Here is a 13,991-nt window from a genome sequence, read left to right as displayed (position 1 = left end):
ATGGTTTTCCTTTCTCTTGCTGCTTTTAGAATTTCCCCTTTCTCTTGAGCGTTGGATAATTTGACAAGTATATGTCTAGGGGTGGGCCTGTTGGAGTTTATGATGATTAGGGTGGACTGTGCTTCTTGGATATGTACTTCTGTCCCTTTCAGTAGATTTGGGAAGTTTTCAGCAATTATTTCCTACAACACTCCTTCTGACCCCTTTCCCTTCTCCTCTCCTTCTGGGATGCCTATAATACGTATGTTTGAGCATTTTGCATTATCATTCAGGTCCCTAAGTCCCAGCTGGATTTTTTCTATCTTTTTATCGACCAATTCTACTATCTGTTTGATTTCCAATGTACTGTCTTCCACATCACTATTTCTCTTCTCTGCCTCTTCTAGTCTGCTGATATTTGCTGCAAGTGTATTTTTGATTTCTTGAACTGTGGTGTTCATTGCCATCATATCTGTTATCTTTTTGGGCATGTCTGCAATTTCCCCTCCAAGTGTTGTCTTCATGTTGTTAACCTCTTCCTTTACTTCATTAAATTTGTCAGTGATAAATGTTCTGAGATCTTTCATTACTTGTGTGACGTTCTACTCCCCTTCCTGAATTTTAGTTTGTTCATTGGATTCAGCCATATTTTCCTGATTACTGGTTTGTTTTGTAGATTTTTGTTGCTGTCTGGTCATCATTTTATCTTGACAGGTTCAATCAGTTCCTTAGCTTCTTTGTCTAGTCTTGGGAATTAATTAGCTGTTGTTTTTGCGTAAGTGTTGTATCTTCTCTTTGTCACTTTGTTCTTCTTATTCTAATTTCTTATTGCTGGTTGAGTTCACTTTAAAGGAAAGTATTAGGGCCAGGGAAAGGCAATTGTGTAAGCAAGGAAAAAGTGTAAAGTAGTATTGGTAATAAATGTTAACAGAGCAACAATATGAGATCTGGGAGGAGGGATATTAGATTTGTGTACATTGTGTAGAGTTATAGCAGTAGGCAGAGTACCTATAATGAGGTAGTCGACAATATGGGAGGAATATGGTATGAATTATAAAGCTAGTATTTTCGTGAGAGAGGGAAAGAGAAAAGAAAGGCTATAGTTGAAGAAGGTCAACCACCACACCATGGAGCCTAGAGTGTCTACAACTGAAAGCAGGAGGAGTGCATCCAGTATCCATGTGGAATCTAAGCCCCCACTTGACATAGATGTGCAATGGACACAACCAATCCAATGTCCACAGAGAAAATGTGGAATGGGTGTGGGAAGAGTAGCCATAGTGGCTGCTGGGTTTGGGGAATGGGAGGAAGAGATGAGATGTGGAGGCATTTTCAGGACAAGGAGATGCCCTGGGTGGTGCTTCATGGACAATTACTGGACATTGTAGATCCCCCCCGGGCCCACTGGATGAAACGTGGGAGAGTGTGGGCTATGATATGGACCATTGACTAGGGGTGCAGTGATACTCAGAGATGTACTTACCAGGTGCAATGGATGTGTCACGATGATGGGAAAGAGTGTTGCTGTGGGGGGAGTGGGGGGTGGGGGTGGTGGGTTTGAATGGGACCTCATATTTTTTGAATGTAATTTTTAAAAATAAATAAATAATTTAAAAAAATAGGGAGTATAAAGTCAAAAAAAAGTGGATAACAGACAGAAAACAAAACAAAGGTATTAGAAATTAAGAGTTAGACACTTTGTTGATCAAAGAAAGGGAGGTGGAATATAGGAGAGACAATAGATGATGGAGGATATCAAGATGTAGGGGAAAGGGGATAGTGTAGGTAGCCAAAATCAATTCACATAGAAATGAGGCAGCAGAGGATGAAACAGCCTGGTCCGGGAGAACCTCCAATGCTGCCCAGCTGCTTCTTTGCAGGAGAGACCATCAGGTAAGCTCACTCAGCCACCATCTTACCCCACCCTCCACAAAACCTTTTTAGGCAGCAATAAAAAAAGAAAAAGGAGAATAGTTGTTTTTAAAAGTTGAGATAAACAGTTACAACTGGTCCATGGACAGCACAAAGATTTGTCTCTTGGGCATACACCTATCAGCTCTAATATTAACTCTAAGTTCAAATAGAAGGGATAGTAGAGCCATGTGTAGGGAAACTGCAACTGAGTCCATATCTGTCACACTAAGAAGTATACATTCCAAACTTTTAAAAATCATTATATGACTTCAGTGAAGGAGATGATAGAAAAGCTAGTTTCTCAGCTGCACTGAAATGTTAGTGGCTTCCACTCTGTTTGCATCTTTGGGGTGTTATTGGTTGTAAAACGACTCAGAATTACCTGCTAAAATGAAAAATTAATTCTAACTCTTGTTCCAGGGATTCTCATAGTACATAACCTAAGCTTCAAACTTTTCATTGAATTAATGTTCCCCTTGGATCAGCCCCATTCTGCTTTCACACTCTGTTTCATTAGTCTTTCTTAAATACCCAGGACCATCTTTTCCCAAGTCCTCTTCATGTTCTGAAGTGCTCTTCCCTGGGCTTTAAAGGACAGCCCCCTCCTCCTTTCATGCATTAGGCCAACTGTCCCCTACTTGAAGACAATATTTCCTTACTCCACGTTTAGGTGGACCCCTCTGGGCAGTTACACTGCATGAGACATCCTTTTTTATCATCCTGTCATCCAGGAAAACTTTAAATTTTTGAATGTGTGTAAGAATGGGAAGGGAATTATACTGCACGGATGCAGGAAACCTATCAATTAAATAGTAGAAATTCAAGCAAAATAAGCAAACTTAAGAATGTATATTAAATGCAACTTCATGGAAGAGGAGAAAAAAGACATGAATGTAAAGAGCAAAACTGAATTATTAATATTTGTAAACATAGATACTTGGTGTTCTAAGAACAGGGTGGATTGTAGATGAGAAGGAATGCCTTCTCTGATGATGTGGGCATCTGCAGTACTACTATTCCTCAATGCTGGGAGGGCACCCTGTCCTAAGGTAAAGTTCTCATAGGAGACAAACTACAGAAAATGAACTTATTAATTAGAATTAGAACAATACATGCCTTAGGACATTCCCCGTCAAGGAAAACCTCTTAGGAACTTTTGAAAAAGTCTGCAGGAAAAGTTATACTTATGAGAATCAAAGCATTTTTTACCCATACAATTGTTAAAGTGTCCTAAATTTTCTCTTAGCTCTGACTGTTCATGCAGAGGGTTGATCCTGAAACGGACCAGGTTCACATGGCCCTACCTTTCCTGAGAAGCTGCTTAGCTCAGAGGAGGAAATCTCAAAGAAGCAGGTTAGTAGTGGCTGCAGAAATGTTACTTGTTTGTTGTGTAACGTCCCAGTAAACGAATCATTCTACTTGTTCATAATTTAATGTCCTATGCCTAGAAGTGTTCATGATATTGTCATTGCATAATTCTAAAATATCATTAGTTTTGGGTAGGAATAAACGAAGAAATGCTCTATCAGACCTTGGGAGCTGAAGCCATTTTAGTTATGACCACTAGGTGGAGGTGTTACACTTCAGGACTCCAAATCACTAGTGATTTTAGAAAGTGGTTGACTTAAATGATAGTCTTCTCCCTGGTTGTTGTTATGGGGGGAGGAGTGGAGTGAGGGAGGTGTGGGGTATATGAGGACCTCATTTTTTTTTAATATAACATTAAAAAAATAAAGACAAAAAAAAATGATAATCCTAAGGGTAACTTGTAAGTATTTGGTGACTTATTTCTGGGAGTAATACTGTACTAAGGGCAATACAGAGGACTAGTTTGGGATATATTAAGTGAGGTTCCTTTGGGATGTTGAAGAGGAGCTTCAAATATCTGTTTAAAATTAAGAATAGACTGAGATAGATACACAACACGTGCACTACCTTTTAATCTATCCAATGATATGAATGTATTCCACCTAGGTTTTGGCATCCTATTTATAACATTTAATTAAGTTATGATGTTACACTTACAGATGCATTTATTTTCTTACAAATTTCTTTTCTTTTCAAGATGAGTGCAGGTGATTTGAAAGAGTATAATTGTTGATAAAATATTTCATTTTCTGAATTGTGCTAAATACAGTTGAAAATTTTGGTTGTAAAGTTGATTTCTCGTCTTTTGCTGGAGTGTAGTTACATTTCCTGTGGTCATGATATTTTTATCCCCTTCCATTATTTATCTTTACAACTCACTGCACAGGAACGTTTGACTTTATATTCTCTATTCATTTGCATAGACTCCTCTGGGACTTGGTTGTCTGCTCAGAGCTCTATTAATGCAGGTTCCATGGAGATGAGGCCTTAGTGCATCAGACGAGTAAGCAAGATGATGTCACATTCCCAACTGCTCATCCTGCTGGTGCTCTGGGCCTTAGGTGAGAGGTTTAGAAGAGTATTATCTTTATAAACCTGGAGAATTGTTTTAACATGCAGAATGAGCAAACCATTTCATCCAAAGCAGACCTGAATATACATAATAAATAAGAAAACCTATCTTTAGATATATATTTTATACATTTGTGACTTAATGTATGATCAATGCTCTTTTCTGGTTGCAGGTGCCAGTGGGGACATCGTGATGACACAGTCTCCGGGCTCTGTGGCTGCATCTTTAGGCGAGACTGTCACTCTCAAGTGCAAGTCCAGTCAGAGTGTTGGCAGCTACTTAAACTGGTACCACCAGAAACCAGGACAGGCTCCTAAACTGCTCATCTATTATGCATCCAACCGGGCCGCTGGTGTCCCTGATCGATTCAGTGGCAGTGGGTCTGGGACAGATTTCACTCTGACCATCAGCAGATTTCAGCCTGAGGATCTGGGAGAGTATTACTGTCAGCAGGATAACAGCAGACCTCCCACAGTGCTTCAACCTTGAACACAAACCTCCTCTCCAGGGCTGCTGGGCAGTGAGTCTTGCAGCACCAGCTGCTTCCTCTTCAAATAGACATGAATATGTTTGCTTTCTCCATCAGACTGAATAAACACATCTTTTAGGGGATGTTACCATTGAAATTTCTTTTTCTCTTAGCCAGATCTAGTAACAGGGTGTATTGACCCTCTAGCCGGGGGTCTTTTAACCTTCACAAACTGGTGGATTGAATCTCTCTTCATTGTACCTCCTTAATGTTTAAAAATTTATCATTTTCTTTCTTTCCTTATCCCTTCAATCTTCTTCCTTCTCCACCATCTTCCTCCAACTCTGGTGCTTCCCAAGATTAAATCCTTGATCCTTCATAAGCAAAACTTCCCCTGTGGAAGGTCATTATCCTCCTTTACGCTTTCCTTCCCTGTACACTTTGCCATCTAAGCCTTTCTTTAAAGTGTCACAAAAGATGACTTGATTTGCTACAGTAGCTTCTTTTTTAATTTAAATAACTATTTTCATTTCTTATTACCATAAAATAGTAATAGTGTGTTCCTTAATATTCTATACTCATTGAAGAATTCTTAGATTATAAGGGATGATGTTCAGCCAATGACATATGTTGATTGCAGTTTGGGTATAAAATTTTCCAGTGAGCTTCATATTCTGCGATGTCACCCTATTTCTATATTCTCTTTTAAAATGGTTGAACCATAAAACTTGCCAAAAATGGAATGTTTTCCATATTGTTATATGGTCTGTGTTTACTTCATCTTGTTCCCATATATTTGAAATGACACATATATAATTTTAGTCTTTATAACATTACTTAATGTTGTATGTTCCATCAATTTAAAAAAGAAAATGCAAATAGAATATATGTATTTTTGATGGTGTGAAGCAGTATGGACCTCAGTAAAGGAGAGTCTTAAGGGGAATCTATTCTGTGGATATAGCCTATTGTAGGTGGAAATCTTTGAGTAGGTTACTTAAGTTCATGCCTGGATCACTGTGGGTCTCAGTCCCTTTACTTGAGTCATTTATTAGAGAATGAGATTCAGACAAAGAAGGAGAAAGCCATGGCAGCAAGAATCTGAAGCAGTGAAATGTGTAAGTTACAGAAGTAATAAACAGATGCCACCATGTGTCTTGCCATGTGACAGAGGATTCTAGCATCAGTGGCAGCTGGTCTTTGGGAAGAAAGCATTGCCTGATCATGCCTTGATTTAGACATTTTTCTCAGCCTCAAAATTGTAAGCTTGTAAATTAATAAATACCTCTTGTGGAAGCCAGCCCATTTCAGCCTTGCTAACTAGAACAGTCTCTATCCAAATATTTATAGAATAAATGAATGTCTGCCTCCTTTTGTAAGGCCCTTTTTCTTTTCTCCATCTCTTTCAACTGTTCTCATTTTTTCATGGCAACTGTCTAATTCTTCAACTTTAACCTTCTAGAAATGTGTGACAACTTTCTTTCTGAACTCTTTGACCAATTGTCAACTTTTTCTCTTACCATCCTTTGGCACTGAAGAAATTCATGGTTCTTAAATCTGCTGTAACCTGCACACTTTGGATAAACTTTATTCATTTATTTTTAAAATTTATTTTGCTCCTCTCACCCCCCTCCCTTGTCTGCTCTCTGCATCCATTTGCTGTGTATTCTTCTCTGTCTGCTTGTATTCTTATCAGTGGCACCAGGAATCTGTCTCTTTTTGTTGCATCATCTTGCTGCATCAGCTCTCTGTGTGTGCATTGCCACTCCTGGGCAGGCTGTGCTGTTTTTGCATGGGTGGCTCTCTTTTCAGGAAGCACTCCTTGTGCATTGGGCTCGCCTACATGGTGGACAACCCTGCGTGGCTTGACGCTCCTTGTGCCCATCAGCACTGCACATGGGCCGTGCTCCATGGCCGTGCTCCATGGCCGTGCTCCATGGACAGCTCACCCAATTGGCCATTTGATGCCTGCACCTCCTAAGTGGTAGGCAGGTATTCTGTCAGTTGAGCCACATCTCCATCACTGGATAAACTGTAATTAACACATTATTCTCAGTGTGCTAGTGGAAAAACTCTGGATATTCTAGTATTATTTCTGAAATTTCATCATAAGTTGGTGGATGAAATTTAGTTTCACCAAATGTCTCATAAAACCAGAGGCGAACACACCAAACACTCTGACATACATAACTGCTCTTACTCTTAGTAATAAGAGGTATTTTATTCATTTAATCCACATCATGCATTCAATCAAGAAACATTTATTAAGTGGTTCCTCTCTCAGTTGCAAAGATCCCTCCTATCATTGTAGTTGATGAGAAAAAAACACATCTGAAAAATATACACTAGGCCATTTTTTAGTGCTAGGTTAAAAAATAAATCTGGTCTGGGGAGGAGACTGTGGCTTAGAATGAATAACAATTTAAAAAATGAAAATATATCAGTTCACCAATGTCATGTAAGATAGCATGCCCAAAACCAGTATCATAAAGTGTTAGCTGTTGAGTTTTTGGTGAGCGGTGCAGTCTGTTCATATGGGGGCCTGGCTGACTCATCTGGGCCTACTCTTGGTGTCTAGTTATCTGGCAGGTCCCCTGAGGTCTGTGTGTTCTAGGCTCAATTGTCTTCGATCTCCTTCACATGCTTCTTAGCTGGCCATCAACCTGACTTTGGGTTGACTGCACCACATGTCTTTTACCACCTGGCAGACTAATTCTAGATTCTTCTGATGCCTATTTCATGCTCCAAAAGATGAAATGAAAGCCCATTTCAAAGTGTTTTATTTCCTGATGGACAACTACCTCTTCTCTTTACCTCCTTTATTTAAACTTTCCTATTTTGACTCCTTCCCCTTCTCCTTCCCTTCCTCTGGTCCCTGCTATTGTCCTCCAAATATGATATAAAGTTATAATCCTGACAAGCACAGGTTCAGAATCTCCTCTGAAGGTCTTGTCTGTCACTCTCCCTCCTTACCTACTGGATCCTCTGTTGGGGCAGGTCCTTCTGCTCAGCATCTCCTGATTGTATTTTACAGGCCTAGCTCAATGTCTTTATCCTTTATTCCTTCTCATTTGAAAATAAAGAAAATAAAGAAAATTATCTCTTTCTGTCATTCTTTTCCTATTAATGGACATTCCCTTTATTCTTATCCTAATTATAAGGACGTGCAAATTTCTCTATGACCCTTTCCCTTCAAGTATCAATTTAGTTATTTTTTTTTGTACATCTTTGACACTTTCTGCCCATGTGTGCTCAATTAAATTACTTAACCTCTCAGTGTCAAGGCTGTCTCATATATAAAGTGTATATTATATTTGTCCCTGTTTTGTGAGGATGTCATGAGGCAAAATGAGTCAACACACTCAACACACAGTTTGGCTATTAGCCAAAACTGATATAAAGAAAACCCTTGTTTCCAATGATTAATAATCTTTACATATCTCTTTTAAAAATCTCACAATTATTCATCAATTATTAATGATTAAATTAGCTTTCTGTGGCCACTTCAACAAATTGAAAAGAAACTTGATAACTCACAATAATATAATTCAAATCACTCACAGTTTTGGGAGCCAGTAAATTGAAATCAGTATCTCAATTAAAGATTTTAAAGACCACACTTCTGGAAGCTCTTCAGGAGCATATATTCCGTGACTCTACCAGCCCATGGAGGCTGCCAGAATTTTTTGTTTTGGGACTTCATTACTCCAGCTTTCAAGTCCAGCATCTTCAAATTACTCTATGCTCTTTTCTCTCTTGCACTTTTATGGTTGTCTGTCAAATTATCCTGCATCCCTTTTATAGGAATACATGTGATTGCATTTATGCCTAACCTGAAATCCCAGGATAATCTCTCCATCTCAGATTAAATAAAGTATGATGAATGTTTCATATGAGGTAGAATGCAGGGGCACCAGGATTTAAAACAAGGTATTTTCAGGTGGGTATTCAGTGTATAGTGTATTTCTTTCAACTCCAATGATGCCCATTTATCCCACATGCAAAATACCTTGTCCTCATCCCAACATGCCCAAATATCTAAACAAATTATAGCCTCAACTCACTTCCCAAAACTCATCTGAACATCATCTCCCGAACAGTCACAAGTCACCATCTAAATCATCTAAATTAGGTAAATTATGTATTTATTACATTCTCAGTAGGCTCCATTCCGAGATAAATTCATTTCTCTCTGTAGACCAGTAACAAGAAAAGAATTTTACTGATTTTAAAATACCCTGGTGACGCAGTCATAGTATAAATGTTGCAGACATCCTAATTCCAAAAGGGAGAGGATGAAAGGAAGAAAGGAAGCACAGCTTCCAAGCAACTTTGAAATCTTGAAGTTCTGTTAGATTCATTGCCTGGAGTCATCTCTATGGCCTATGGATTGTCCTTGGTGACACATCTCTCCCCTCTGGACCTCAGGCTTTGGTTTTTGTACACAGGTTTCTGGCCTCTGAGACCAAGTTTGTTATAACTCTCCCTGCAAAGGCAGCCTCTGTTTTATCTGGTAGATAGAATTATATACACATTCTTAATCATTGTCAGTATTCTTGTCTGTGTGGGCACATTGTAGCTAGGACCTTGAATATGTTTTTTGAGGTAAGGTGTGGCCCATCTAATTGAAAGGAGCCTTTATCCAGATCATTGGATTCTGTTGTAAGCATGATACATTCATTCAAAGACATAGACGCCACAGGGAGGAGCCAGAACATAGAAGTCAACAGAACCAGAAGAGAAAGGAGAGGACATTGCTATGAAAGCAAGGCAGGGATAGTAGCCAAGGAACCTCAAGGATCTCTGGTAGCCAGCACTGGAATGTTATAGAGTTTGGGGAGAAAGCATTGCCTTGCTGCTTTCTCAGTAGTGGCTTCTCCTAACCTAAAAACTGTGAGCCTATAAATTCCCAGTGTTCAAACCATCCCATTCTGTACTACCTAAGATAGCTGCCTGGCAAAGTAAGGTATCACAATTTGTTTTTCTTCAAAGGGGTTTTGAAAGTTCATAGTTTTATCAGTTTATAGAATTTTGTAATTCCACAGCCTTCTTATCTTGTCCTCTTATTGTTCCACTCAGCTCAGTTGGTAGTATTTTTGATAATATAATGTTCTCAAAAATCTTCTGTTTTGTGAACAAAGATCACATCTGAGTCCAGCTCCATCACACAGAAACACAAACTCCAATGTAGGGCCAACTGATATGTCACTGAACTCCATCTGCCATGACCATAGGACCTGAGGGTCTCTTGAGCCCTCAGAAGAACCAATACCTGAGGTTTTTATCTACTTTATCTGTCTCTGGGACTCTGCAGAGGTGTGCATAAAGGCGACCCCTCTGATAACCTCCCAGCTCTTTTTGGAGACTCACAGCCATATGAACTCACTTGTCCTTTCCATTTCCCCCTTTTGCCCAAAGTCAAAAAGCAGTTTTCAACACTTGGTATTACATCTAGCCTGAGATATTCTGCAAGTCTGAGTTGACCCCTTTAATCAAGTTCTTTTTCTAGTTACATCATCAGCTGGTGTTTGGTAGTAATCCCTCGGTGCCAGGGAGGCTCATCCCCAGGAGTCATGTTTCATGTTGGCAGGAAGGCAATGCATCTACATGCTGAGTTTGGCTGAGAGAGTGACCATATTTGAGCAAAATGGAGGCTCTCAGGGCATAACTCTTAAGCACCATGCATCTCTAGGCATAGTTCATATTTCAGGCACACAGGCTCATAATTGGAGTCATCAGTATCAAGGTTCATTGTTGGACTATCCATCTTTGTTGGTCTTGGACATTGCACTTGCGGGATTGTTGCTGTTGCATTGGTGAATGTGATAGAGCTCCCCTGGCCAGGAACTCAGCACTCTCCCAGCTTTCATTTCCAACTCTAACCACTGTCAAAATATCCAAACCTTTCTATGTACCCTGTATACATGCCCTGGACAACTCCTTCCCAACCATGTGTCCCCCACCAATAACACCCCACACAAGTGCTCCTCCTCCACCGTATTTGAAACTCTCTGTGGTCCAAAGCTTCATTAGAAAGGTAGCCCAATATATTGCCAGTTTCCATTAAGAGTAAAATGGAATATAGTGATGGGCTTAAAGGTTAGATATGGAATTCATAGTAATTTAGAAAAATAAAGAAAAATAAGTTGGGGTATCAAAAAATTTAAAAAAATTAAAAGCGTTGTTTCTGGCATTTTGCCTTTCATCACTGCTGTAAGTGTTGCCCTGTATGTAGAGTGGCAAGGCAATTTCTTCCATTTCTTCCTCAGTGTCTACATCCTTTCTTTTTTTTTTTCTGAGTATTAAATTTGTCTTCACATATTTTTAGATCACAGTAATTCACATATACAAAATATGGTATTCCCACATATCCAATATCAATCCCTTTCTCCCTTCCCCAACAATGATCTTTTTACATGTTCATATTATATTTGCTGCGGCTGACGTACAGATATTTAAACAATAGATTTCACACGTGGTTCCATTTGGGTTTACATTATGGTTTATATTTTAGACTATACAATTTTCTAAATTTTTAGTTATCTTATGTTTTACATTATGGTTTACATTTTAGCCTATAGACTTTTACACATTTTGGTATAATTAAACATGTCCTATATTCATCATTGCATGATCTTGTGGAAAACTTTCATTGGCCCACAGTTACCCTGATTCCATGTATTCAACACCACTTTCCCCCTCCCATAGGGCCCACCATGACAATCAATCCTCATTACTTGAAGGGCAATATTCAGTGATACTTGCAACAATGTTAAGAGCTTGACACACTTGACTGCCCTAACCCATTGGGAGCCACCAATTCTCTCAAGAGTTACAATTCCTTTGTTTGAGAGCATTAGGCCTCCCCAGGATGTGGGTGTACCTTCACTTTCATTGTATGGGTCTACACCCAATGATATAACCCTTTTTAACAAAATCAGCACTCTCGTACTCCTTATATGCTTGCTGCATGCCACATGCCTCCCCTTAAGCATCTTAAACAGATAATCTTCTGTGTTATATTTTCTAAAGAGTTTTCTCTACATTGTAATTTCAACCACATATGAAAATTTCCTATGTTCAAATGTTCCCTCCACCACCACCCCCAATTTCTTGGACCATCTGACCCATTCTCCCATCTCTAGGCCCCCCTGAATCCCACAAAGCCCCACCCAGTTTTCAATATGCCCCCATTTTATCCCTTCCCTGTACAAACACTTACCTCCAGCTTATTATAGATTTCACCTATGTAGGAGTCAGCTTGCAATCTTTCCCTAATCCCAATTTATTTTAAGTTTGTTATCCTGTCTCTAGCTCTCTGAGACAGCTTGGTTTACTTTTTTCATATCAGAGAGATCATGTAGTATTTATCCTTCAGTGTCTGGGTTGCTTCACTCAACATGAGGTTCTTAAGATTCATACATGTAATCACATATATTTGTGCTGTATTTTTTCTTATAGCTTAGTAGTATTACATTGTATGTATATACTGCATTTTATTTATCCATTCATTTGTTGATGGGCATCTGGGTTGATTCCAACTTTTGGCAATAGTGAACAGTGTTGCTATGAACATTGGTGTGCACATAACAGGTTGTGTCCTTGTTTTCAGTTCTACTGGGTATATACTGATGAGTGGAATTGGTGGATAATACGGCAAATCTATGGCTATATTTTTGAGAAACCACTAAACTGTCCTCCAGAATGGCTGGATCCTTCTGCATTCCCACCCACAGTGGATGAGTGTTCCCATTTCTCCACATTCTCTCCAACAATTGTAGTCATCTGATTTTTTGATAGCTGCCAGTCTTATTGGAGTAAGATGGTATCTCATTGTTGTTTTCATTTGCAATTGCCTAGTAGCTAGTGATTTTAAGCATTTTTTAAATGTTTTTTTAACCATTTGTATATCTTTTTTGGAGAAGTGCCTATTCATATCTTTTTCCCATTTTTTAAAATGGGCTGTTTTTCTTTTTCTTTTCAAGATATTGGAGATCTTTATATATGCAAGATATAATTCTCCTATCAGATATATGATTACCAAATATTTTCTCCCATTGCGTAGGCTCTCTTTTCACTTTCTTGACAAACTCCTTTGAGGTGCAAAGGCTTTAATTTTGAGGAAGTACATTTATCTATTTTTCTTTTGCTGCTTGTGGTTTGGGTGTGAAGTTCATGAAGCCGTTTCCTAATACAAATTCCTGCAGATGCTTCACTACATTGCTTTCCAAGGTCTTTATGGTATTAGTTCTTATATTTAGGTCTTAGATCTATCTTGAGTTTTTGTATAAGGTGTGAGTTGGTAATCCTATTTCCTTCTTTCATATATGAATATCCAGTTCTCCAGGCATCATTTATTGAAGAGGCCATTCTCCCCCAGTTGAGAGGGATTAGTGGCCTTGTAAAATATCATATGGCTGTATATATGGGGATCTATATCTGTATTCTCAATTTGGTTCTGTTGGTCAGTGCCCAAGTCATGCTGTTTTCACTACTGTAGCTTTGTAGTATGTTTTGAAGTCAGGTAGTGTGGTTCCTCCAATTTCTTTTTCAATATGACTTTGGCCTTTCAGGGCCTCTTTCCTTTCTAAATAAATTTCATAGTTAGTTTCTCTAGTTCATAAAAGAATGCTGTGGTGATTTTTATTGCGATTGCATTGAATCTGTAGATCAGTTTTGGTAGGATGGACATGTTAATAATATTTAGTCTTCCTATCCAGGAACGAGGAATATTCTTCCATTTATTTAGATCTTCTTTGATATCCTTGAACAATGTTGTGTAGTTTTCTGTTTATAAGTCATTCATCTCTTTAGTTAAATTTATTCATAGGTATTTGATTTTTTAATTTACTATTGTGAATGCTATTTGATTCCTGATTTCCTTCTCAGATTGCTCATTATTGGTTTACAGAAGTGCTACTGATTTTTATGCATTGATAGTGTAACCTTCTACCTTACTCAACTCATTCATAAGTTGTAGAAGCTTTGTTGCAAGTACTTCTAAGAATATGTTAAATAGGAGTGGTGATAGTGGACATCCTTGACTTGTTCCTGATCTTAGAGAGAAAGATTTTAGGATTTCACCTTTGTAAATGATGTTAGCTGTGATTTTTTTCAAATATACTCTTTATCGTGTTCAGAAAGTTTCCTCCTATTCTGATTTTTTGCGATGCACTTATCAAGAACTTT

The 13,991-nt window shown here is 38.6% G+C and overlaps 1 gene segment (V, D, J or C); it reads left to right on the top strand.

Annotated features, from left to right (window-relative positions):
* Positions 1 to 4,235: 4,235 nt before the first annotated feature.
* LOC131273839 (immunoglobulin kappa variable 1-39-like) lies at positions 4,236 to 4,822 on the top strand. The segment is given in 2 exon segments: positions 4,236 to 4,322; positions 4,506 to 4,822. Coding segments are annotated over 2 exon segments (366 nt in total).
* Positions 4,823 to 13,991: the final 9,169 nt, after the last annotated feature.

Source organism: Dasypus novemcinctus, chromosome 17, assembly GCF_030445035.2.
Source record: "Dasypus novemcinctus isolate mDasNov1 chromosome 17, mDasNov1.1.hap2, whole genome shotgun sequence".
NCBI lineage: Eukaryota > Metazoa > Chordata > Mammalia > Cingulata > Dasypodidae > Dasypus > Dasypus novemcinctus.
This window is presented reverse-complemented; position numbering and strand designations above follow the sequence as displayed.